This window comes from Cydia splendana, chromosome 5 (assembly GCF_910591565.1).
Source record: "Cydia splendana chromosome 5, ilCydSple1.2, whole genome shotgun sequence".
NCBI lineage: Eukaryota > Metazoa > Arthropoda > Insecta > Lepidoptera > Tortricidae > Cydia > Cydia splendana.
This window is the reverse complement of record NC_085964.1, coordinates 14,004,261-14,031,806: the sequence shown is the minus strand read 5'-3', so window position 1 is coordinate 14,031,806 and position 27,546 is coordinate 14,004,261. Positions and strand designations below refer to the sequence as shown.

Below are 27,546 nucleotides of genomic sequence, written 5' to 3'. Positions count from 1 at the left end.
GATAAAACACATTCAAATTATGAATTTAAGAGCTTATTAAGTAGGTAAATATGAAAAGTACACGTCATTTATAACATTATAACATGTAGATATTAACTTTTTAAGCAGTTCTTACAAGATTAAAGCAAAAGTTAAACCATGAAGGCTTACCAACTAATAGTACCTACAAAAAACCCGTCTGATTTTGGTTTCAAAGGTAGATTGACCGTAGCTTAGCAGTGAATGAGTTACAATATTGCGTAGGTATATTCTTCTTATAATAATATTCTTCCTGATATGTTCGTGTTATGAAATGTCACTATTAGTACTATGTTGGATTATCGCAAGATAAATTTAGGTTACATACATATAGGTAAATTTATATGTTCTTAATGATAACTTAACTTGTCACTTAATAATTAGTGTACCTATTTAGCTTAACATTAGTTTAGAGAGCACCGCCAACAAACTGTCTCACAGTTTGGCGAAACATTAGATTAAGGTACTAAGTATTGTATTTTTTCTGTTAAATTTTCAATAAAAAAAAAGGTAGGTACCTATTCAAATTTTTCGGACCGCATTTTTTTTTACATGGACGCTTTCACATCTACTGATCTGGTCGTGTTGAATATGCGATAGTCTGCCGTTTGATTAATAGCTCTCCGTTAAATATACAGTGTGAGTCTTTTTAAGAGCGCTATTACATTTCGGCGTTGAGCGAGTTTAGGTATTTTACGCGCTGCGGCAGGCCGTGCGAGCTCAGTATGCCGATCCCTTCTACCACACTCGCACTACAATGATGGATTAAACATTCTTGATCCTTCGCGAAGCATATTGAAATCAACCATAACAACACTAACTGTACTTAACTTTTAAAGTTATAAAACTGTTATTTGGTAAGTACGAAAATACTAAATGCAGTGCAAATGTACATAGGGGCTGTTCATAAATTACGTCATCTATTTTTGACGATTTTTGACCCCCCCCCCCACCCCTCAAATCATCCAAAAATCAAGCTTCGGATGAATCTGTTTCCTCCTACGTCATGTTACCATCATCCGATGTCCAGACCCCCCCCACACTCCTCCCATTTGAAACGACGTAATTTATGAATAGCCCCATACTCGTACTTATGAAGGTATATTACTCGAAAGAAATTATAGGTACCTACTCGCTTATTTACATGTTTCGTCATTGCATTTGGTACCTATAGGTTGTAAAGTTTGTATCAACGAGGGTTTAAAAACGAACTGGTACTGAGGATCTGATGATGATTAAGGTGGTCACGGATACCAATCAACCATGTAGTAACATGATTAGGCTCGTTTGATTCGTCTCAACAAGATCTTTGACACTGAAGATACACAGGGTCTGATGATGGAGCTGGAAGGTGGCCACGGGTACCAGTCTATCATGTAACTAAACAACTTCGTGTTTGGGCTCGTTTGATTCGTCTCAACAAGATCTTTGACACAAGACAGTACTCAGGGTCTGATGATGGAGCTGGAAGGTACCATTACCAATCAACCATGCAACTAAACCACATCGTGTTTAGGATCGTTTGATTCGTCTCAACAAGATCTTTGACACTAGGTGATACTCAGAGTCTGATGATGGAGCTGGAAGGTGGTCACCGGTATCAATGAACCATGCAACTAAACCACTTCGTGTTTAGGCTCGTTTTATTCGTTTCAACAAGATCTTTGACTCAAGATAGTACTCAGGGTCTGATGTTGGAGCCGGAAGGTGGTCACCGGTACCAATCAACCATGCAACTAAGCCACTTCGTGTTTAGGCACGTTTTATTCATCTCAACAAGATCTTTGACACAAGGTAGTACTCAGGGTCTGATGATGGAGCGCGAAGGTGGCGACGGGTACTTGTCTATCATCATCAGCTCCATCATCATACCCTGAGTAGTATCTTGTGTCAAACATCTTATTGCGACGAATCAAACGAGCCCAAACACGAAGTGGTTCAGTTACATGGTAGACTGGTACCCGTGGCCACAGTCCAGCTCCATCATCAGACCCTGAGTACTAACTTGTGTCAAAGATCTTGTTGCGACGAATCAAACGAAGCCAAACACGAAGTGGTGTAGTTGCATGGTTGATTGGTACCGGTGACCACCTTCCGGATCCATCATCATACCCTCAGTACTACCTTGTGTCAAAGATCTTGTTGCGACAAATCAAACGAGCCCAAACACGAAGTGGTTCAGTTACATGGTAGACTGGTACCCGTGGCCACCTTCCAGCTCCATCATCAGATCCTGAGTACTATCTTGTGTCCAAGGTCTTGTTGAGACGAATCAAACGAGCCTAAACACGAAGTGGTTTAGTTGCATGGTTGATTGGTACCGGTGACCACCTTCCGGCTCCAACATCAGACCCTGAGTACTATCTTGTGTCAAAGATCTTATAGAAACGAATAAAACGAGCCTAAACACGAAGTGGTTTAGTGGCATGGTTGATTGGTACCGGTGACCACCTTCCGGCTCCAACATCAGACCCTGAGTACTATCTTGTGTCAAAGATCTTATAGAAACGAATAAAACGAGCCTAAACACGAAGTGGTTTAGTGGCATGGTTGATTGGTACCGGTGACCACCTGCCGGCTCCATCATCAGACCCTGAGTATTATCTTGTGCCAAAGATCTTGTTGAGACGAATCAAACGAGCCCAAACACGAAGTGGTTTAGTTGCATGGTTGATTGGTACCGGTGACTACCTTCCGGCTCCATCATCAGACCCTGAGTACTATCTTAAGTCAAAGATCTTGTTGAGACGAATAAAACGAGCCTAAACACGAAGTGGTTTAGTTGCATTGTTGATTGGTACTGGTGACCACCTTCCGGCTCCATCATCAGACCCTGAGTACTATCTTAAGTCAAAGATCTTGTTGAGCCGAATCAAACGAGCCCAAACACGAAGTGGTTTAGTTGCATGGTTGATTGGTACCGGTGACCACCTTCCGGCTCCATCATCAGACCCTGAGTACTATCTTGAGTCAAATAAATACATATAGAATGTCAGGTCGTTTCAAATAGTTTTAATCCTGTCCGGTAGTTTATTAACCCATTCATGGCCACGAACCGCCGAGCGTACACAATACGCCAGGCCACCATACAAACCGTTTTTAGCTAAAACGTATGACTCAGCTTATGGGTCTTGAGCCTGGCGCGAACGGTAAATAAATCGCCGCTTATGAAGCCGGCCAGTTGGACAGCATTATGCAACATTTTTACTAACCACCGATTTTCTGTGCCTATCAAAAAAGAAACTAATTATTGCAGTTTGTAGGAGTGAATATTTTTACTTTCTACAAGCTTTTAATGTCTGAACAAGCTAAGTTGGCAGCAATTTTTATAGCCCAGCCTGTGCAAGTGTTAAGTTAAACGTCATAATTTCATATAAGTTTGACATTTAAATTACACTTAGGTACTCAGCCTGTGCTATCAAAATCGCTGCCAACTTAGCTTGGTCTGATTCTATTTAACTTGCCGTGTTTTTTGTTGTTGTTTTTTGGGGCAAATCTTGGAAGTTAAATTAGACCCGTTTCCCGATATCCCGATCCAGTTCATAGCACAGTCGGTCAGGTTAGGCGGGTTCAAATTCCGGTAATCCATAGCCATGGTCACAAAATACGAAATCACTAAACAACACAGGAGGAGTATAAAGTCGCCAACGAATAAATCGTGACTAATAATATTTTCCATGTTACTCCAAAATACATCTCTAATAGGGGGGATGGGATGAATCACATCTTGAACTCTTGTGACAAATACCACATGAAAGATAATACCGCCGCCGCCGCTCGGGTGCATTCCTTGTTTATTGTCCAAGTGTGTCCAATAAGCTTACACCTGGTCGGTCATGTATCTTTGTTTTGGTAAACGCCATTATATTAGTAACAATAGACAACTTAAAATGTATTATAGTACTTACTTTCTAATCTGCCGTAGAAACCACGATGCTGGAAAAAACTTGTAAATATTTGTCACAAACTATTTGTAATACAATACATATTAGTTAGTGGTGACTGTTTCAACCGCCTTGTTCTATATTGAAACGAAAAAAAATTAACATCATTGTTAGTAGGTAATTGCCTAAGATACAATACAACAATCACCAAATATTATGACATAAAAGTACAGTGGGAGAAAATCCTCGTTGCCTTACCCCTCATACAAAACAAAATATTATTATACTACGGCTTGGTTCCTACAAATTGTTGCTTACCATCATCCAAACAGTAATCAGTTGTAAAATGGTACAATATCAAACAGCTTCAACATGAAATAAGCTTTAAAACCAGCCAATAAAGTTTATTTTAGCCTGCTACGGAAACATTAGTAGTTTTTACAAGTAGCGCCAGGCCACGGTGACCCATACCTTGAGCCCTGTCAATAACTTCTGAAATATATATATTTTTGTATTTTTTAAATATAGATCTTTCTGTTTGCTTGCATCGCATTATGTATCTAGAATTTCAGTATATTTACTATATTGCACTGATAGTAAATCAAACTTGAATATTCGAGACCCTGTTTTCATTAAAAAAAAACGCGTTTATAATTTTGTATCCTAATATGCCTTATAGAAATGGTTGTTAGCTTATATGATACTTACGTTATTACATCAAATTACGTTTCGTTTAAGTTTAAATCAGAATTTATTCAGGACTCACATGTGAGTCACTGGCCCTGCGGAACTGTTTGAGCATGACCCATACGCTGAGTCGCTGGCCCTGAATGGGTTAAACTGTACCATTATAAATTATAATACTATAAAAACAGTGCTAGGATCAAAGTCTCTCGTTGCGGTTTACACGCACACAGTATAGCGTTTTACACGGCGCCCGCCGCACACAATGATAAAAAACCTCGTCGTCGCCGTTGAAAATGTGCGGACCGACACACGTCCTGCCTCTACAAGCTCTGCCGCGGCACTGAGCTGGCGCAGCGCGCGTCATCGGTAATATAGAGTAGTTTTCAAAAAATTGCCAAAAAATTATAGTAGAATTTCATAAACACTAATGTATACCAACAGTATAAGCAAACGTTGCAGATTGCTTGAGTATGAAAATGACTTCGATATTAAGTAGATTTTCGTAGGAATTGACACTTGTTTCGGAGAGAAAATCGAGTTCGTTTTACTTTGATTTTCTCTTTCTCAAAGGTATGTAGGAAAAATATAGTTTGATATGCCTAAAGTACAGGGTATTAGTAATACAAAATAGCCAGGTTTAGCAGAGTAAAATTCTCAACATTTCCAAATAAGAGCTCGCCATTCAGTGCTTCACGGGGTTTTTCGGAAACGACCATCAGAAAAAAAATCATTACTAATTTAATAAGTCCTTTTTTGCATTATTTCGACTTTTCTTGTAAGAGCGCTCTTGAGCACATCACATAGCATAAGGTATCTATTATATTTAACTTAAAATGGTTATTAATCTATATGCGATCATACACGTGATCATACATCCACAGAATGAATATGCGATACCGATGTATCGCATATTCATTCTGTGTCCATATTATATCTCATTTTTAGATAAAAACATAGGACTGTACCTATTGTTAATAAAAGACGTAAAACAATGTGCCACTTAGTTTCACAGCTGAAATAGATGGTGCTGTACTGCGCTATATGTAAAAGAAAATAGTTATTTACGATACAAGTGCGGAAAAGAGGAAATTCGAAACGAGTGGCGATAAATTAAAACACGACCAAAGGGAGTGTTTTAAATCGACACGAGTTGCGAATTACCTATTCGCCCGTGTATCGTACAACGTTTTACAGTACATATGGCCCTTTAAACTTTTGACATACGCACGAAAAGTGCTATTTTACCCACTAGTGCGGGAAAATAGGACCATATGTATTATGTACTGTAAAGTACAATTGCAACCATTCAGATATTTGGGTGGCAGATCCTGACGGAAATCACACATTAATTATGGTCCATGTCCAATAAAAATAACAACCCATTGCTTACGTTGGCTATAAGTGTAGTAAATAAGAATGGCTTAGTAAGGCTAGTTCGGTAAAGCCGTGAAAACTTTGGCAAAGTGCCTACATATTTAATAGAGTGGACGTATAGGTACAGTCTAGTTCATAAATATGTACACATTTCTTCACCTTAACCCATTGCAATAAGGTGAAAAAATGTATACATACATATTTATGAACTCGACTGTACCTGTATAGAAATAACTGAGTATATTAGCCGATCGCACACCTGAAGTCAGACATATATTATGCTATGCACCTACTTTCTTTCTTTCTTTTAAGAATTTAATATTGAATATCTTTGCTGTCACGAAATCGCGTCAGCATATGAGCAAAGAAGTGACGCCTCTTGCGATTGGAAGTTCTAAAACAGATAAGGGCCACTTGCGCCATCCAGGGTTAGCCACTAACTCGGGGTTATGTTATGTTTGCCAGAAAGTCCAGAAACAAAACCAAAGATTAAAATGAGTAAAAAAGTGTTTGGAAGTTCCCAATGAAACAGATTAGGCTCAAAGCTTAAGTCAAATAGATTTGTGTATGATTGTCCTTGGGACATAACTAATGTATATACAATCGGGGACATTCCCGGAGACCCATTTCAGAAAAGTTGTACCTCGATCCTAACGAGCGAGCTAAACTCCGCCTAACGATGCATTTAGGATTCTTTACCTTAATAATGAAAAGGGTAAAAACAGGTAATGAGACAAACAATAGTGGTAAGGACAGTTAATTAGTTGTTGTTGTTATAGGCTAAGCTTCGCCTCCCCATAAAGATAACCAATTAGGATGCATTTTGGATTCCTTATCTTAATTTGCAAATGCCGGTCGTCACAAAAACAATGGACGGCAATAAACTTTACTTGAGCTCACCTTTTTTTTCAACAGCCACATTTTTAAGTGCCATTCTATTGGTCATCACTTTTATGATTATCGCCTGACCATCTGCCAGACGTTTAAACGATATTTGCCCTTCACCGGTAATGTCCCCAATTGTACCTAACTTTCTGTAGAGCTTTTGTCCAACACGTGTAATCATTGTAATCAATAAGTATTGTAATTTATAAATAAACAAATCGGGACTCACTTTCTGATGCAGAGAAATCAGAAATCTTTTAGTATATGTAATTATGTATATTTAAAACAGTATATTCATTTAATACCCGTGGTAAAGAGCAACCGAAGCGAGTGGTTTATTGGTGGAATAAGTAATGAACACTATTTTGGTAGCATATAAAATATTAACGAAGATTCCGTCGCTAATAAGTAGGTAACTAGTTTAATGCTGACTGGGGATGTTTTATTGAGTGATGCATGCATTAATAAGAAAAGTGCTTTATTGTTACCACGCGCAGGAATGTGGCCTACTTCAAGACGGCTTTATCTAAAGGCCCCAGTACACAATGGGCCATCGCCGGCCACTCCAAGGGACGCATTTATGCGTTATAGGGAGCAAGTGATATTGCTATCTCATTCTACCGCATGGCTGCGTCCCTTGGAGTGGCCGGCGATGGCCCATTGTATACTGGGGCCTTAAGGCGGTCTTGATTCTCGGTTAATCACTACATCTTATAAAACAAAGTATCCCGCCGCCGCGTCTGTCTGTTTGTATTTATGTATGTTCGAGATAAACTCAAAAACTACTGAATGGATTTTCATGCGGTTTTCACTTATCAATAGAATGATTCTTGAGGAATGATTAAGTGTATAATGTGTTAAGGTTTTGTGTAACCCGTGCGAAGCCGGGACGGGTCGCTAGTATCTGAGAAGGGCTCTGACTGAAGGTCTATAGCCGGGTCTCCACCAAGCGCACGCGCTCGCGAGGCAGCCTCGGATGTGTGGCTTGCGAGCCTCGCCTCGCGAGGCAGCCTCGCGGTTTAGCTCGGAGATACTGAGGCGAGCCTCGCGAGGCAGACCGAGCCATCAGAAGTCCGAGGCAATTCGCGATGGATAGTTGTGTTATTTCTGCTGGTGCTATTTTTCTACTGGCTTATTGCTTAAAAAAGAGGAACAATGTTCTGGTTGTTTGGGTCTGTCTGAGGAACAATGGGGGCACGTGCATCTGTTGTTACTAGCCGGTTAACTGACCTGGCTTGTGCAAATTGTTCTGTTGTTCCTTCCTGGTTATTTATTTGTGCTTTTGTTTTAATCTGCCACGGTTTTTCTTTTGTTCGTTAATATCTCACGTGTACATAGTTGAAACTAGCAAACAGTGTCCCTTTATTTGTTAATGTCCTTTTCTAGTTTAATGATAAGGAATTGGTTGAGGACCCATTTCTAGTGAAGTACACAATGTAGTAAAATCACATTTTTACTACATTGTCTAAACAAAAACAGTGCTGTTGGTAACGACAAACACATAAATGCAATGATTAATACCTAGATTTTTTTTAGAAGAAGAGTGGCTAGCTATATCGGAAGAATTTGAGAATAAATAGAATTTCCCCCATGTGACCCCGAGGCACGCTCGGCCGAGCCAACGTGCGCCCGAACGGCCCCGAGGCACGTCCACATAGACCGAGCATTTGGCTCGCGAGGCTGCCTCGCGGGCGCGTGCGCTTAGTGGAGACGCGACGAATTTATATTCATTGTTGGTAGGCCGGGACCTGGACCATTGGCCGTACGCTCGTTCTTACCTATCTAATGGTCTAAGCTCTATCTAATCTAACCGCTTGCCTATTTTCACGCCACCATTTTTTTGTCACTTTGGCTTCTTGCATTTTTGTCACTACACCTTATAAAACAAAAGCCCCCGCCATGTCTGTCTGTTTGTATGTTCGCGATAAACTCAAAAAATACTGAACGGATTTTCATGTGGTTTTCACCTATCAATAGTCAGAGTGATTATACTTATATACCTATGCGGATTTTTTAGGCCAGTGAGGCCACTCCAACTCCAGTTGAATCGATGCACTTCGAAATTGTCATTATTACTTAATATTTGACAAATGATATTTGAAATAAGCGCTGGTGGTGTGTGGTGTAGTGGATTGTAGGGGTCTGGGCGGCGGCGCGCTGCGCGGGCGGGCGCGGGCCGGGGCCGCGGCGGCGCGGTGGGCGGCGGCCCGGCAGTCGCACGCGGGCACGTGCGCGCACCGCCTTCGCGCCTCGACCTGCGCGCCCTACCGACCGACGCGCTCAATATCTCGTACAATTATCATTCCTTTACAAAATCCTATTTAACATCCTAAATAAACAAAGAAGGAGAAACCCTCTTTTCGTTATCTCAAGTCAATCTACGAAAATACGTTAAAAAGATTTGTGGGTCAATAGGATTTTACAGAATTGCTTACATCACCTGGAAAAATCGGCGGGAAATCCATGTATAAACAGCGTTCGATAGTCAGTAAGCCAAATCTTCCTGGGAACATCTAGTCCGATTGATTATTTATGGATGAAATTCTATAAAATAGCTTCGGTTACAGTAAAACACTTTACAAATCCTTGCGTGACTTTTAGGATTACCTCCAAAAATATGAATGGAGCCAAAAAAATACTTACCTGTATATGTACTTAATTACCCAGTTTAACAATTAACTTTCCTCGTAAATAATTTTATTCTAGCTGAAACATGCTATAATACGGTATACTGTATACTGTGTAATTTATTATAGGTACATTGGATTCAGCTACAACTCTATAAGTAAGCATTAGGTAGGAAATATTGAAGTTGGTTGCAGTTCAGAAACAGGATAAGCATAATGCATAATGCATAATAGACTGTGTACTAACTTGATTTTTGAATTGCTTTAAGTGGAACATTCAATGTTAAGGAAATAGTTCGCCAGTCGAGAGGTAGGCACCTCAAATAGGTATAAGGTAGTTATATTATGTCCTCATTCCTCGTCGTATAATAACTTGATATGATATTAGATACCTAACGAATTGTCATGTATGTATAAATTACACAATTTATAACATTTCACCATTAATTAATAAAACACCTCTCTCATTTTTTGCAAGGTATTATTTAAACATATCTATATCTAGAGCTGTCTGTTAGGTAGAAGATCTAACTGTTTAAAAATAGTCTCAATAGTTTCGGTTCAGCGTCTAATTTTGTGAAATTAAAGTTATGATATAAAAATGTTAGGTACCTACTCGTTATAGCTGCTTTTCTTAAATTAAATTAAATTAAATATAGGAGTCACATTTTACATTTCCAAATTTTCCAATTCAATGGGCTCAAGGACTTAAAAGAATTGATTATTAGAGATTCGTCAAAAAAATATTTTTTGGCACATACGAGCTATTGTTATCCACTCTCCTTTTCAGCAGGTGTCAACACTGCTGCTAGGTAATCGAGTTAACAGTATCTAAAGTGTAGATTCAAGAGTTGCGTGGCTTTATAACAAGAGTTCCCATGGCGATATTTTAGCTCTGTCACCAGATCATACACAATACAATACAATAGCATATTTACGATACACTTGCGAATAGGTAATTCGCAACTCGTGTCGATTTAAAACACTCCCTTCGATTGTGTTTTAATTTATAGCTACAAGTTGCGAATTTCCGACTTTCCGCACTTGTATCGTACCCTTGTAGACCGCCTGTTGTTTACCTCTGCTTGTATTTCTGCTTTCTTTTGTATTGTCTTCTTTTATCGAGGTGTGCATTAAAGAGTATTTGTATTGTATTGTATCGTAAATAACTATATATTTCCCCACAGCTCGTAAATCTCTGATAGAGGGTCATTGTTGTTCTAAAAGGTGAGCAGAAAATGATACGTTTCTGCACTAGAGCATTTTAGGTTCCAAGTACCTACGACTTTTTTTTTCATTTCATTTCATTTCATTTATTCATGCTAAATAACATAAGTATACAAAATATACACGTCATATTATTAAACCCGGATGGGGCATAGCAGAAAACTTATTATCTAGAACTTAAAAACTAAATTATCCTAATTACAATAAATAATAAATAACAATAAATACAAATCTTACGCGCACTAAACATCTTTGTCCCTGAAATACTCCTCTATATGATAGAAACATTTGTTTACTAAGTTCTTTCTTAATTGTTTAAAAAATACTGTATTGTTCTTTTCTCCTTTTAAGGTGTCACTCAATTTATTATAAATTTTAATTGTCATGGCGTGTGGACTTGTGCTGTGTAATTTCATTGTAGATCCTGACACTGTAACTAGATTATTTTTGAACCTATTTTTTAACGATAAGCAATTGATATTTAACTCCCCATTCCATAAATAACGATACTTTTGCCTAAATTGTTAATTGAAAGTACCCTCAAGAAATACTTTAAAAAATATATACCTACTTAGTCATGTTTTTTAAAAACACATGCATTTTACTTTCCTCGTATTCGAAATGAAAAGTAGAGTATTTAACTCGGGTGAAAGGCGTCATTTCAGCCTCGGACTATTGCGCTCTCGCTGCGTTCGGGCGCCAAACTACCTCGGCAGAAATGAGTGCCTTTCATCCCTTGGTTAACAATCTACTATTGTGCTTTTCAGTGATTTGGTTTTTAGAAGGCGGTTCCCTTTTTTAAAAATAAATAAAATTAAGTTATTTTGTTTTTGTTTTTTATTTAAAAATATCTTTATTTATTTATTTTATTTTTGTTAGACGAGACTTGAATGAATATGTGTCTGAGGTAAAACACGTGAATCAAATTAATTTGAGTCACTAGTGTTATTAGGTACTTAATAATACAAACTACTTAATCAAAGTCATTAGCTTGCATAATTAGAGTCATTATAGTCTGCTACTATCCCTCTTTATCTAATAACTGTGGGTGTATATAGATAATACATACTTATACACTATAAGCAGATTATAATACCTAATCAAGATGTTTACAGGCACTCCTTGGTGTGTAGCTCCCATATAACCATTCCAGTCGCAGAATCACAAAGTGGTAACTAAATGTCAGATGTGTCGTAACAGAGTCCACACAATGTGTCTAGAATTGTTTCGAAACAAAGTGTCGTCGCCGTGTCTACACTTTTCCGTAACAAGGTGTCGACACATTTGTGTGCACTTTGCGTGCGGTTTGCGACTAAATTTGACAGCAAATTTGTGACAGCAAATGTCAATATAAAATACCTCTTGAAAACCAAGGTTTGTCAAACTACTATTAGTGTCTCGTGTGCTCGTAATTCTAGTAAGTCATCATGGGCAATGCAAATGATAATAATCGACCGAAACCATATAAACACCCAACACCCGTCAACCTTTTACAGAAAAGTTTTTAAAGAAATTCAATAAGCTACTTAGGTCAGGCAACGAATGCTCCAAAAGTTGTAGAGGGAAATGCTCGGAACACAATTTTTGACTCCGTAACTCGGTTTAACAAGTTAGGAGGTGAACATATCAAAAGTCCCCGGTCGTAGCCCTTGAGCGGGGGGGGAGAGAGGGGGCTTTGAAGGTCCCATTTTCCCGTTTTTCGATTATATCTCGGAAACTATGCATCTCAGCGACATGGCCACTTATACAAAATGAAAGTTAATTTAATTTGTTACAAGTTTATTCAGTCAATTTTTTCGATATGTTGAATAGTTTTTGAGATATCCGCTCTTGAAAGTTTATTTAGGGCTCTCAATTTTATCTTGATACATATATCTATATCAGTGAAGGTGCTAGGCCGTGTTTGGTATCGTTTTCGTATAAATCTGGGGTGCTGAATCCATTTAAGATATCACATTGACACCATTCCACAAAATAAAAATAAATCTTTTTAGGGTTCCGTACCTCAAAAGGAAAAAACGGAACCCTTATAGGATCACTCGTGCGTCTGTATGTATGTCCGTCTGAATACACAAAATAGTTCTTTACCTATAGATGACAGGAAAACCTATTAGAAATGTGCAATCAAGCGCGAGTCGGACTTAATGTACGGAACCCTTAATACGCGAGTCCGACTCGCACTTGGCCGGTTTTTTTGAAACTCTTCTTGACGCTTAACCGCTGAACCGATTTCGTTGAAATTTGGTATAGAAATAGTTTGCGTCCCGGAACAGGATATAGGATAGATCTTATAACCAAAATCATCTTTTGAAGGTGTGAAAAGTGGCGTGGAAATTTGTACGGGAAATCAATAACCGCTGAACCGATTTATATGAAATTTGGGATGGTCTACATCTTTGATTTAGTTAAAAATGATGAAAAAACATGACTTCAAACCTAACCTTAAACAGTATTAACTTCAAGAAGTCAATTCTGAATTCCCCCCTACACCTCATTTCACACCTTTAAAGGATGATTTTTGAGATAACTTATTATATCCTGTCTCGGGACTCAAAATATATGTGTACCAAATTTAAATTAAAACTGTTCAGCAGTGTAAGCGTGAAGAGGAGTTTAAAAGAAAGTATTTTAATAAGTTTATATGTTTTTACTTCGGAATGGTGTCAATGTGATACCTTAACTAAATTTGGTACTGCGAATTTATACGAAAACGATACCAAACATGGCCTCGTAGCTTTACTGTTGTAGAAGTCAAAATAAAATTGAGAGCCTTAAATTCTTATTACTTGGCCAAACTTGTGTAGAAGGAAAAGGTAAAATAAAAGTCTTCGGCAGGAATATAAGACACAAATATTTTTTTTTTTTGCGTTACTATTTCATTCATCAAATATAAACAAAAACATTTACTTAAAAAATTACAAGGTCGAAATGTCACGGAACTTGTGAGAGTAATATGTGAAAAATAAAACATCAAACATCAACATTTATTCAGCAAATAGGCCACAAGGGCACTTTTACACGTCATCATTGAATTTACATACAAGCAAAAATATAATAACATCAACAATTTTATAAAATAAAACTAACAATTCAATCTAACTTATTACAATTACTAAGAGATGTATATGGTCTCTTAATGTCGAATTACATAAAAAATACAGATACAAAACACAAAAAAAAATCTAAAACTTTTATGACAAAAAAAATCTGGACACAATTTAAGAATCACCCAATTGCGTCGAGGAATCATCTGTATTTTTGCTTGTTTCATTACCTCCTCGCTTCTTTTTTGTCCTTTGTATTCTGTAGCAATTTGTTAGATCTGAAAATAAAGATAACTTGCGTCGTCACGGATGTCGATTTATAGGTTTTAGGGAGTGCAGAATTCGAAAACGATGATCATTTTATAATCCAAGATGGCGGCTACGTATTTAGTCATAAAAGTGGAATCCAAAATAGTCATCATTTTCGAAATCTGCGCCCCCTAAAACCTATAAAACGATATCCATGACGACTTTTATGACATAGTGCATTGCCGCCATTTTGAAATTGAAAATGTTATCATTTTCGAAATCTGCGCCCCCTAAAACCTATAAAACGACATCCATGACGACTTTTATGACATAGTGCATGGCCGCCATCTTGGAATCCAAAATAGTCATCATTTTCGAAATCTGCGCCCCCTAAAACCTATAAAACGATATCCATGACGACTTTTATGACATAGTGCATTGCCGCCATTTTTAAATTGAAAATGTTATCATTTTCGAAATCTGCGCCCCCCAAAACCTATAAAACGACACCCATGACGACTTTTATGACATAGTGCATGGCCGCCATTTTGGATTTCAAAATGGTCATCATTTTCTAAATCGGGGCCCCCTAAAACCTATAAAACGACATCCATGACGACTTTTATGACACAGTGCATGGCCGCCATTTCGGATTCCAAAATGGTCATTATTTTCGAAATCGGCACTCCCTAAAACCTATATATCGACATCCATCTCGACTTTTATGACAAAGTGTTTTGCTACCTTCTGCATGCAAGACATTTCTATTATTTTTACGTACAAAAATGGCCCCCTGTCAACTTTCAATCGAGATTTAATCGATAATTTATTCGATTAATATTCAGATTAATTCAATTTCAATCTATGTTAGGTCGACTAAACTAATCGCGATTAAAATTTGAGAATTAACTTTTTTTATTCCATTAATTAGTCGAATAAACAGTTAATCGATTAATGCCCATCTCTGACCACGGCATTTTTACACTTTGAGAATATCTGAAAACAAATCAACACAAGGAGCCATTTTGCAAATCCAGTAACATACCAGTAACTTTGTTATTACTTTTGACAGCGCGTGTCATGTGTCAACACAGAGTCGACACAAAGTCGAAACATTGCAACTACTTTGTGACTGCAATATTTCTCAGCCTTAAACCATATTTATACATCATAATTAACAAGTTTCGTAGTATGTAAAGCGTTATTTCTGTTATTTAAGTATAGTATACGCATCGAAGTACTAAAAATGCTTCAAATAATATAGTTATGAACACAGGCACTGAGAAGTAAACAATTTCATTTCCGGCTAAACTAAAACAATGTGGTGGCGCGTTGATTATATTACACTTAGGTAGCTACCTATTATTAAACTTAATTAGGGATAATTTGCTGATTATACATATGATTATGTAGGAAATGTAGGAATGAGATACTTGCCTCAGTATTAGATTAAATTGTAACTCTGAAAAAGAAGATCACAATGGCATCGGTGTATAGTTACAAGCGTGCAAATATCTACACGACTAGAAAAATAACATCTAGCTCCTTAAAAAACTATCTTGCTCCTAGCTTTAGCTATTAGTCTATTACCTATCTATTCTATTATGTTCAAATTATCTATAAATTGCAATCAGTAACATCGGCATCGGTAACTACAAATTCATCGGTATATGTAACTACAGGTATTCGGATCTCATGTTTACTAATACAAAATATATTACAACATAAAAGTTTCTTAATAATAGTTATTAGGCAATGTTGTTGCCTACGACAATCCTTAGCAACGCATCCTTGGCTTAGAAATCGACTTAATATAATAGTTGTTAACACTTTGTAACACACAGTCCGTCACTCCTTGTTTAAAATGTTACCTATTTAATAGGTGCATGCATTTTAGTTTCCAGCGCAAATTTCCCTAATATTGTAATATTTGTAATTTCGTTATAAACGTTACAAAGGTGCCTGATAAGTACGTTATTTCGATTGCGTTAATGCGGTTATTGCATCGTAATTAATAACATAAATAATATCTGGGTGACCAAGCTTTGCTCAAACTCAAAAATGCGCGTATTCCCAGAAATAAGACCTAGCTAGATCGATTTATCGCTCCCGAAAACCCCCATATAGCAAATTTCATCGAAATCGTTAGAGCATTTTCCGAGATCCCCGAAATATATATATAAATAAACAAGAATTGCTCGTTTAAAGGTATAACATATTTAAATGTATCATGTGACGGATTATTTTCACAGACTAAAGTAGGGTAGTAGAGCAGGGTGTATTACCAGCGGTATTTTTAATATACTAAATCTATGTGTATATATCACTCAATTATTCGGACGCGCTAGGCTTACAACTGCTCCAAATAGTCCTTAAAGACACATTCTAGTACTAGCGAGAAAGAGAACGAGCAATAATATTTTGCAATATATTTTAATGTCATGCTTAATTTTTAGTAATAGATACCTAATAGCTTTAAATGGATTCCATTTAAGCCACTTTTAAAAGGTTTGCTGTACATCTTTTGTTCAATGTGGTATTTGAAATTCCATAATATAACATAAACGCTGGCAATGAGTAAAAATCAGTGAAACAAATAACTTGTCGTTTAAAAGAGGCTGGTTTCACGGTCACGCTAGTTACGAGTGCGACGTAACTATTGTCAATATTGAAATCAGTAGGTGTATGTATCTAGAGCTCGTGTTCGGACAAAACGGCGGTCAGTAGACAGTGGAGTTAATGGACGGCCATCGGAACAATGTTTCAGCGTGTAATTTATTCATTACACAGCCGTCCTCGATCAGACGGCGGTAACGGAAAGTCTCCGCCTGATGATCTCTGACGCACTGAACCTAGCCACATTAAACTTCAGCCACAGTAGGTTTGCACGTTAAACATGTTGAATTTTCCCCATCAACCTATATCTACCAAATAGGTACCTAAATAAATTCTCTAATAAATATAATTTAATCGCGACAAATGAATACCGGCGTTTTCCTTGATCGATTATTTCATTCTATTATTATACTAAAATTGCCTATAATCAATAAAACCGCTTATGTAGCGGTTGAATTCCTGTAACAGCTCTACATCTGTTATATGTAGGTAGGTATATAGTTTCCAGATAGTTTCCTGTTTACCTGTGTCACCGTTAAATTAAATAATTATGTGGTAGTGAATTATGTAAATTTGTAGTGGTGAAATAAAGTGATAATGTGCCTCTCAAGTACATTAAGTTTGATGCAGTGAAAACAATGGAGAAGTCGATGCAAGCGCGGGCGCTGAATAAATATTCATGTTGGGTATGCTTGGTTCCACCATGGGGCTTCTCGGACCTGAAGGAGGAGGAGTTGTATACGACGTACACGCAGCGGCAACGGCAGCGCGCCGTGCCGCGGCTGCTGGCCGCCGGCGTGCTGCTGCAGGCGTTCGCGGCGCTCGTGCCGGGCGAGCGCGACCTGGCCTTCGCCTACACCTCCGTTACCCTCGCGCTCCTGCTCAACCTCGCCCTAGCTCTAGTCTACATAACGATACGCCCCGCGAGGCTCGCACTCAACCACGTGGCTTGGTTGGCGCTCTGGATTCAACTCCTAGTGAGCGCGTCTCGGCGACTAGGCGACTCTTATAACGAATTGCTTGGTTGGGCTGTCGTGCTCCAGTATTTCACGCTAGCCGCGCTACCATTCCATTACCTGCTCCTGATACTCTATAGCACGATCTCATTCACTGCTTATTTATTGGTACAATACTACAGCGCAATGATTACGGAAAACCAACTTCCCGACGACTTCAGTTTACAGGTAAAGGCAATAACCGTAGGTAAATTAGTTAATTTATTTCTCAGTGTAATGTAACTGTGTAAGTGATAATATAAAATTAATTGCAGCAAATATCGAATGGGTTGTTATTGTTGGGAGCGACATTGTTGGGCGGAACCGCTTATGGTGTCGGCGAATGGCAGCAACGATGTTCATTCAAAGTAACAAAAAGAAGTTTACGTGACAAACTCACAATTGAACAACAAAGCAAAGAACAGGTGAGGTTTAACATCGTCTGGCCTTTCCGTCAGAATATAAATCAGACAGAAAGTAAGCACACGTTCTATTTGCAGGAGCGGTTATTACTGTCGGTGCTTCCGGAACATGTTGCCGTGCAGATGCGAAAAGATCTTGGCCTTATTGATACGCAGTTCAAAAAGATTTACATGTCACGCCATGAAAATGTCAGGTAAGTCCCTGCTATTTATTGTTAAAAACCTACATACTTATATCGCAGTTACAGGATTATTTTTAAATGCCCTGTTCGGCAAAATTAATATTTTTTTTTCTATACAGCATCCTGTATGCGGATATTGTGGGTTTCACTGCGATTTCGTCTACATATTCGGCGCAAGACCTTGTTGCAATTTTAAATGAATTATTTGCTCGATTTGATCGCTTGGCAGAGGTAATTATACACTAGAACACCCTAGACATAAGTCTAAGTACTTAGTTACATAAGTCTAAGTACTTAGTTAGTAAGTACTTAAGTTTAGATATTGTTCGAATCATTTTGCACTACTCGATATGAATAAAGATTGTTTTCAGAAATATCAGCAACTACGCATCAAAATTCTCGGGGACTGTTATTACTGTATCAGCGGCGCCCCCGTAGAAAAACCGGACCATGCCGTCCTTTGTGTACATATGGGCCTGTCCATGGTTAAAGCTATTAAGTAAGTATTCATTCATTGAAATGGGGGAATTGTGGCTCGGTTGCGTGTAGCAGATTGTCGGTAGTGTTGGTAATATTAAATTTGACCATGTCGGTCCTGTACATATAAAATGATGGGATACGATCCCATGATGTTATTTAACAGCTTGTATTCACAAAGTAAAACTTGTGATACATATTACCACAAGATACAAACACAAACATTGTCAAATATGTATTACACTTTTCACTAAGTGTTACTTTGGCATCTCATGTAGGTAGGTACTCCTCATATGAATAAATTTACTACCTATATTCTAAAAACAACTAAATACATATAATATCTACTTCTTGCTGTCATTGGACCTTGAATTGAAACATAGAGTTAAAAAAAAGTTTATGGTATGGAATTTGGATTTGGTAAAAATTTACTGCCGAGATTTAATAACGTAATTCGTAAATATAGCTAATATTTATTTAATTTGTATTATAGACTAGACATAAAAATTCAAAATCGCTCTCCTTCTTGATTCGACTGGCAAATCATATTACTTTTTGGCAACCGGGTTTTTTAACCTAATTAGACCCCGCTGAATCCGAATTTGCCGGTTGCTTGATCGAACTCTTGACCGGAAGTGAGATATTTGATATTAAAGGTCCCTTTTTTTAGTTTTTCGTAAATAACTCCTAAACCGTGGCGCCTAGCATAAGTAATCTGCATAAAATTGTCTACAATAAATATTCCGTATAATTTTTCGCTAGGATCAATATTCGAAGAGATATTAACGCGGGAAATGTAATTATAATCACTTAGGCCCCGTTTTTTAGGTTTTCGTAAATAACTCGTAAACGGTGGCTAATATCAAAAAATCTTGTTAAACGTTAATAATCTACACAAAATTTTGTACAAAAAAGATTCAATACACTTTTTGCAGGGATCAATATTTAAAAAGATAATAAAGAGGGAAAGTTAAGTATAATAAATTCTAAGATTCCTTGTTTTTACCTTTTCGTTAATAATTTGAAAAGTATGACTCAAAGCAAAAATAAATCTTGCACATAAATAATAAACATGAAATTTCCTACAAGAAACATGTAGAACACTTTTCGCTAGGATCAATATTTAAAAGAACCTATTTTGCTATGGGCCACCGTTTACGAGTCATTTACGAAAAACTAAAAATAGGGACCTGGAAATTGATTATTATTAACTTCCCCCTTTAATACCTCATTAAATATTGATCGTAGCGAAAAAGTGTACAGAACCTTTTTTGTGGAAAATTTTATGTTCAATATTTATGTATAATATTGTTTTGCAACGGACCACCGTTTACGAGTTATTTACGAAAAACTAAAAATAAGTGACCTGTGAACTGATTGTAATTAACTTTCTTCCTTTAATATCGGTTTAAATATTGATCCTAGAGAAAAGTGTTTAAAATGTTTTTAGAGGAAATTTTATGTAGATAATTTATTCTTAAAAACCTATTTTGCTATGGGACACCGTTTACGAGTAATTTACAAAAAACTAAAAAGGGATTTTAAAATTAATTATAATAAATTTTCCCGCTGCTTTGTCTTTTTAAATATTGATCCTAGCGAAAAGTGTTCGACATGTTTCTTGTAGGAAATTTTATGTTTATTATTTATGTATAAGATTTTTTTTGCTATGATTCATACTATACAAATGATTAACGAAAAAATAATAACAAGGAACCTTAGAATTTATTATAATTAACATTCCCTCTTTATTATCTTTTTAAACATTGGTCCCTGCGAAAAAGTGTATTGAATCTTTTTTGTACAAAATTTTGTGTACATTATTAACTTTTAACAACATTTTTTGATATTGGCCACCGTTTACGAGTTATTTACGAAAAACTAAAAAAGGGACCTTAGAAGTGATTATAATTAACTTTCCCGCGTTAATATCTCTTTAAATATTGTTCCTAGCGAAAAATTGTACGAAATCTTTCTTGTAGGCAATTTTATGCAGATTACTTATCTAGCAGAACATTTTTGGCTATGAGCCACCGTTTAAGAGTTATTTACGAAAAACAAAAAAAGGTACCTTTAGTATCAAATATCTCACTTCCGGTAAAGAATTCGATCAAGCAACCGGCAAAATCGGATTCAGCGGGGTCTAATTAGGTTAAAAAACCCGGTTGCCAAAAAGTAATATGATTTGCCAGTCGAAATCGAATTTTACAAAAATAAAACCAGTCTATTACTACAATGTATACTGGTAGGGTTTGTTCTAATGAGGCATGTCAAATAACCGCTAAATAATATTTGTTGTTTAAAAATATAGGTACGTGCAGCAAACTACAAACTCCCCAGTGGACATGCGCGTGGGCATCCACACGGGGGCCGTGCTGGCGGGAGTGTTGGGGCAGCGGCAGTGGCAGTTTGACGTCTACTCGCGCGACGTCGAGCTAGCCAATAAGATGGAGAGCAGTGGGATGGCGGGGTGAGGATGATCAAACAGTCACCATGTAGTTCCAATTTACGTAGTCAAAATTAATTTACAGTAGGGTTTTAACTACCGTTAAACAGTAAACTTTGGATAAGTGGCTTAACCCATACGAAATAAGTATACTTAAGCCACTAATCAGACAGGAGGAGAAGGCTTTTGGTAAAATAAATAAAAACCTACAATCAAAGTTAAATACTCAATACGATGATATGAGATTTAAAAGGTTTAATATTTTCAGGCGCGTGCACATATCGGAAGCGACTCTAAGTTTCCTAAACGACGAGTTCGAAGTGGAGCCGGCGCACGGCGAACGCCGCGAGGAGATGCTGCGTCTGGCCGGCATCAAGACTTACTTCATTGTCCGAGTGCTCAAACCGGTGAGTGACTCAATTACTGTACTGTTGTTAGCTGATTGTGCAATTTGTACTTCGTGAGATCTTTCCATAGGAAAATTTTGTGGTCGGGAATCATTAGCTGATTGGGAAAGTATGTCATCGGAAACTAACCAAAGGCATGTTTTGTATGGCATCATTAGTTGCTTGAGCTATCTGTCATTCTTGAGATTCTTCTACCAACGGCAGATTCTGTGATAAATCAGCAGCTGGCGTGTAAAAGTATGCGCGTACTCTTACACGATACATTACAGCGGACTCTTGCACACAGTGGCCATATCGTAAACGTGCGGATGTCAATACCATCTATTAACTCTGATCAGAACTGCTCCCATCTAACGCGGTAGGCAAGGTCCTTGAAGATTTAACTGTATAGGTATGTACCTACTTCATTTTTACAAAATAATTACTCAAAAATACTTAAATTAAGTAAGATTGTAAGAAAAATCTTTAAACTTACATAACTTCTGTATTTTCACTGAATTTTTCATTATTTTCCGCACAGCACTTCTAACCGCCGTTCACTTCAAAATACAACATAAGCGCGTATCCTAAACAGCTTCGTGGATTTTGTTATACAGGGTGTCCCATAAGTGACACGTCACAGTGACACTGGAGGTAGACCAGGCCAAGAGGTCCCAAACCAACTTAACATGACCCCAGTAAAAGTGGCACGGTTTTCGAGTTATTGCCAAATTAAGGTTTTTCATGAATTTTGACCGTTTTTAACATTGTTAGTGCCAGTGTGCACTCGGGAAGGTCTCGGAGTTAGTTTTTTTTATGTATACGGCATCATGAATAGTTAATTAAGATAACAGAATAGGTATTTTATCGATAAACCATGTAAAATGCAAAAAAAGTACTGGTTTAATCTTGAATTAAATTCACAGCGAAACATAAATTTCGACTTTGACCACCTGTAGTGAAAAAAAAATACTAGTAAAGTAATGAGCAAATAACGTCAAGCTATTGAGCATGTTATGCAGATTCAAAAATGGTATGACACATGTACCTTCCTGCAATAAAATAGGAATTATTATCATCTTTCGAAAGCCTCATAAAAAATAAGTTAAAACTAGGAAATCTGCAATCCGTTGCTACTTAGTAAAAAAAACGATTTAATTTTATGTTAAGATTTATGTAACTCTGGATACAGAAATAAAAACAACGCCTATTCAGCATTTGTCGAATGCCTAAAAGAAAGAGATAGAAAATGGTTATCTTCTTTTTTAAGGATATCATTGAGTTGATAAAGGTTCAAAGAAAATAAAATACTGCAGGTTGAAGTTTAATCAATTTATTAAAATAATTAATAATTATTAAGCGGTGGTGGCCGAGTGGATATGACGTCCGACTTTCAATCCGGAGGTCGCGGGTTCAAATCCTGGCTCGTACCAATGAGTTTTTCGGAACTTATGTACGAAATATCATTTGATATTTACCACTTGCTTTTCGGTGGTGGCAAGCGTCCAGAAAAAAGTGGCAAGCGTCCAGATCTCCTGAAGACCACGAGGCATACAGGGCTGCCAAACGTGCCACTAAACAAGCTGTAGCCAGAGCCAGACATAACCACTTGCGTCCTCTGTACGATAAGTTGGAGACGTCTGAGGGGCAGAAGTTCATTTATAAGTTGGCACGATCGAGGGTCAAAGCGGCGCAGGACATCTCCAAGTGCCGCTGCGTAAATGACCCTCACGGTAACCTGCTATGCGAGGATCGCGCGGTAAAGGAGAGATGGCGCTCTTACTTCCACAACCTGCTGAATAACCAGCACAAAGAGGTGCAACCTCCGGATCTCCCTCCGAATCAAGGACTAGTGCCACCGATAACGCCGGAGGAAGTCGAGGCGGCTCTTCGCCGCATGAAGAATCGGAAAGCTGTCGGAGCCGACGGAATCGCTATAGAGGCGTGGAAGTCGATGGGCTCTCAGGGTGTGAGCATACTCACTGATATTTATAACCGCATACTCCTCACCGGGAAGATACCCAACCAGTGGAGGCTGAGTATCATTACTCCAGTATTCAAAGGTAAGGGCTCGGTGCGGGAGTGTAGAAAGTATCGCGGTATAAAGGTCATGTCTCACACCATGAAGCTCTTTGAGCGCATAATCGATGCTCGGCTCCGACAGGAGTGTACAGTCTCGGAGTGTCAATATGGGTTTCGGCCAGGGTGCGGAACGATGGACCCTGTATTTGCCCTGAGGACCCTCATGGAGGGATACAGAGCAAAGAACACGCCTCTACATTTCCTGTTTCTGGACATGGAAAAGGCCTTTGACTGTGTCCGTCGTGAGATGATCTGGTGGGCGCTGCGGTCCAAGGCTGTACCTGAGGCCTATATTGACACTATCCGGGACATGTACCACGATTCTGATTCAATAGTCAGGACCGCTGTTGGTGACACCAACCCCTTCTCTGTCACTGTTGGAGTACATCAGGGCTCTGTGCTCAGCCCGTTTCTGTTTAGCGTGATATTAGACGCCCTGTCAGCCAGCATCCGAGACTACCATGAGCAGCCACCGTGGCTATTCATGTATGCTGATGATATCGCGCTGACAGACTCTGATAAGGGCCGACTTGTCCAGCGTGTGAACAGATGGAGGGGGTCGCTGGAGAACGGCGGTCTTAAACTAAATGTGGCGAAGACAGAGTACATGGCCTGCAATAGTACAGATCCTCTACCCGTCCGCATAGGCGTGGACATGGTCGAGCGCACGGATCAAGTTAAGTACCTAGGATCTGTACTTAGCACTACCGGGGACATCGACAGCGACGTCAAAGCCCGAATTTCCGCTGCTTGGGTCAAATGGCGAGAGATGACTGGGGTTATTTGTGACCCCAAAATGCCGATTAAGTTGAAGGGACAGGTCTATAAGACCATCATTAGACCTGCCCTTCTGTACGGCAGCGAGACTTGGCCTTTACTAGAGCGGCACAAGCAGGAACTGCGTGTCACGGAAATGAAGATGCTACGGTGGATGTGCGGAGTTTCACGCAAGGATCGCGTCCGAAACGCCCACATTCGGGGTAGTCTTGGCGTCCGTGACATTGCAGACAAACTGCAAGAGTGTCGCCTTCGTTGGTATGGCCACGTCTCGCGCAGACCGGCAAGTTACGTGGGTAACAAATGCCTGGCCATGCCGCCTCCTCTCGGTACGGGAAGAAGAGGCCGGCCCAAGAAGCGATGGCTTGATGTCGTCAAGAAGGACATGCGTGCCAACGGACTCACTACCAGGGATGCCGAAGATCGGGCAAAGTGGTCACGAAGGAGTCGGAAGGCGGACCCCGGGTCCTCGCGCCCCGCGCGGGGGCACAGCCGGGATTGACGCCAGGATGATGATGATGATGATTTACCACTTGCTTTTCGGTGAAGGAAAACATCGTGAGGAAACCTGCATACATCCGCGAAGAAATTCAAAGGTGTATGTGAAGTCGCCAATCCGCATTGGGCCAGCGTGGAGCCCTCTTGCGAGTGAGAGGAGGCCTGTGCCCAGCAGTGGGACGTATATAGGCTGAATGATGATGATGATGATGATCCAGAGTTACATAAATCTTAACATAAATCGTTATTTTTACTAAGTAGCAATGGATTGCAGATTTCCTAGTTTTAACTTATTTTTTATGAGGCTTTCGAAAGATGATAATAATTCCTATTTTATTGCAGGAAGGTACATGTTTCATACCATTTTTGAATCTGCATAACATGCTCAACAGCTTGACGTTATTTGCTCATTCCTTTACTAGTAATTTTTTTCACGACAGGCGGTCAAAGTCGAAATTAATGTTTCGCTGTGAATTTAATTCAAGATTTGACCAGTACTTTTTTGCATTTTACATTGTTTATCGATAAAATACCTGTTCTGTTATCTTAATTTACTATTCATGATGCCATACACATAAAAAAACTAACTCCGAGACCTTTCCGAGTGCACACTGGCACTAACAATGTTAAAAACGGTCAAAATTCATGAAAAACCTTAATTTGGCAATAACTTGAAAACCGTGCCACTTTTACTGGGGTCATGTTAAGTTAGTTTGAGTCCTCTTGACCTAGTCTACCTCCAGTGTCACTGTGACGTGTCACTTATGGGACACCCTGTAGAGTGCAATTAGACCAGCTTATCTTACTATCTCTCTACATAAAATAGGTAGGTACTTACTGGGTACATAGTGCGGTACTTATTGCTAATGGTAATGGTACAGGCGGTTTTGATTATTTCTGCATATCATTGCGATCGACGAGGATTGGAATGCTCATTTGAAAGTTATTATGCAATCTAGATAAAATAAAACCGATGGCCTTTCAAATGGTATACTCCTCGTTGCATTATAGACGGAGAGTTGGCAGCCAAAAAATCACGTCATTTTGTAACGGTTAGGTAAATTACAGGTGCGTTCGGGCGTCTTTCTGAATTATGACAGTCTGCCTGCTGAAAGCGGGGGCGTTTATGAGAGGATAGCTCAGGATAAGTTTGATATAACTACCTACATGATATTTTATTTTCTAATAGTTCTACCTACCAGGTATAGCTAATGCTGCTACGCGAAAATAATCCTAGATTATCTTTTTCAACTTACCGATATTTGAACATTCTGTTTCAAAGATAATATGGCGCTCATTTCTATTAACTCATTAAAAACATCCTAAACTGCGTTGCTGCTTATGCTAATTAATATAACGTTGCGGTGAGCATTACTGCAGGTGCGTTTTGTACGTAATTTGTTGACTTGCAGTACACTTTAAACAGCCTTGCTTTAAGAGGCCAAGCTGTCATAATTTTAGGACTAGAAATAGTTTATAACACAATTTGAATAATAAAATAAGGTATCAATCTTCGAGCAACACGGAAGGGAGGCAGCATTCGCCCTATTTCCCCTCTGCCTAGGTACAAGATCAACTGATCTAGCGCGGGTAATAAAACTAGTTGCGCTCGGATTTTTCACTAGACCGAGTCCAGACACGCGCATGAACACAGCAGCAGAAAAAATGCCTAATTGCTCGGTTTTATGTCGTAAAAAGAGGTCTGGGACATCAACTTTACAAAAAGAAGGTGTTACATTTCACATGTAATATTTTTTTTACATATCATACGTTTAACTACATTTAAACACAATTATTATATTTTAGTCTCATGTAATTGTTGGATTTATTGATTTTGCTCGCCCAGTACAAATTGCGGATCGGACGAGCGACAAATCCGACTTCTTATATCTCAGAATACTTCGACGAAAATGTGTTAGTGTGCGTGTTGTGACACTTGTCACTCGTCCGTACACAAAAAGAGATCGTGGTTTGCAAGATTTGTCTATGACGTGTGTCATTTTCTATGTATTTGTGTCGTCATTACAGATTGGATTTTGTATGTAAGTGTGTGAGAAGTGCGACTGTGTGCACCTTTCCCCCCGCAAAAAATGGCAGAAAGATTTGTACGGTAAGATATCGCTTGGGCCCCTCCCTTCCGATGTGTCGGAAGCCGGTGTTGCTCGAAGGTATCAATTGTTATTAAATGATGTGATTTTTTTGTTGCCAGCTCTTCATCTAATGACACTTGTAAGGCTGGTTTCCTAATGGGTCAAATCAGCGACTCCTTATGAAACGTCACAAACGATTTGCTCATAGAGTATGTGCGGAAAGAGAAGAGTCGTAGAATGTATTGGATCCTAGAGTCTGTGCGGAAAGAGAAGAGTCGTGGGATTTGAGGGCGCGCCAGTGCTATTTTATGGTTTTTGCTATGCTGACAACACTGGTCACGTGATTATAGTGCGACACTAAAGGTCATGATACTTGAATCCCTTTTGTTCCGGTTTTTTACCACGGCTTACTAAACGGACCCTGGTGGTGGAGTCGGCTCGTCAACTCAGTCCTCTGATTTAGTGCAGGCACTAGTTTTCTTTTTAAAACACACTCTTGTTTTTATGTCTCAGATACTAAAAAGTGACAGTGCGATTGACAAAACTGCTAAAACTAGTTAAGAATCTGCCCAATACAACT

At 38.7% G+C, this 27,546-nt stretch overlaps 1 protein-coding gene across 1 annotated transcript in view; it reads left to right on the top strand.

The window, feature by feature from the left end:
* Positions 1-17,117: 17,117 nt before the first annotated feature.
* Positions 17,118-27,546, top strand: part of LOC134790784 (adenylate cyclase type 8) — a 52,559-nt gene continuing 42,130 nt past the window's right edge. The window contains exons 1-7 of the mRNA XM_063761718.1: positions 17,118-17,795; positions 17,882-18,031; positions 18,107-18,222; positions 18,330-18,441; positions 18,582-18,709; positions 20,999-21,157; positions 21,402-21,540. Of these exons, the coding sequence (XP_063617788.1) occupies positions 17,250-17,795; positions 17,882-18,031; positions 18,107-18,222; positions 18,330-18,441; positions 18,582-18,709; positions 20,999-21,157; positions 21,402-21,540 (1,350 nt within the window). The 5' untranslated portion in view covers positions 17,118-17,249. The remainder of the gene's footprint in view (positions 17,796-17,881; positions 18,032-18,106; positions 18,223-18,329; positions 18,442-18,581; positions 18,710-20,998; positions 21,158-21,401; positions 21,541-27,546) is intronic.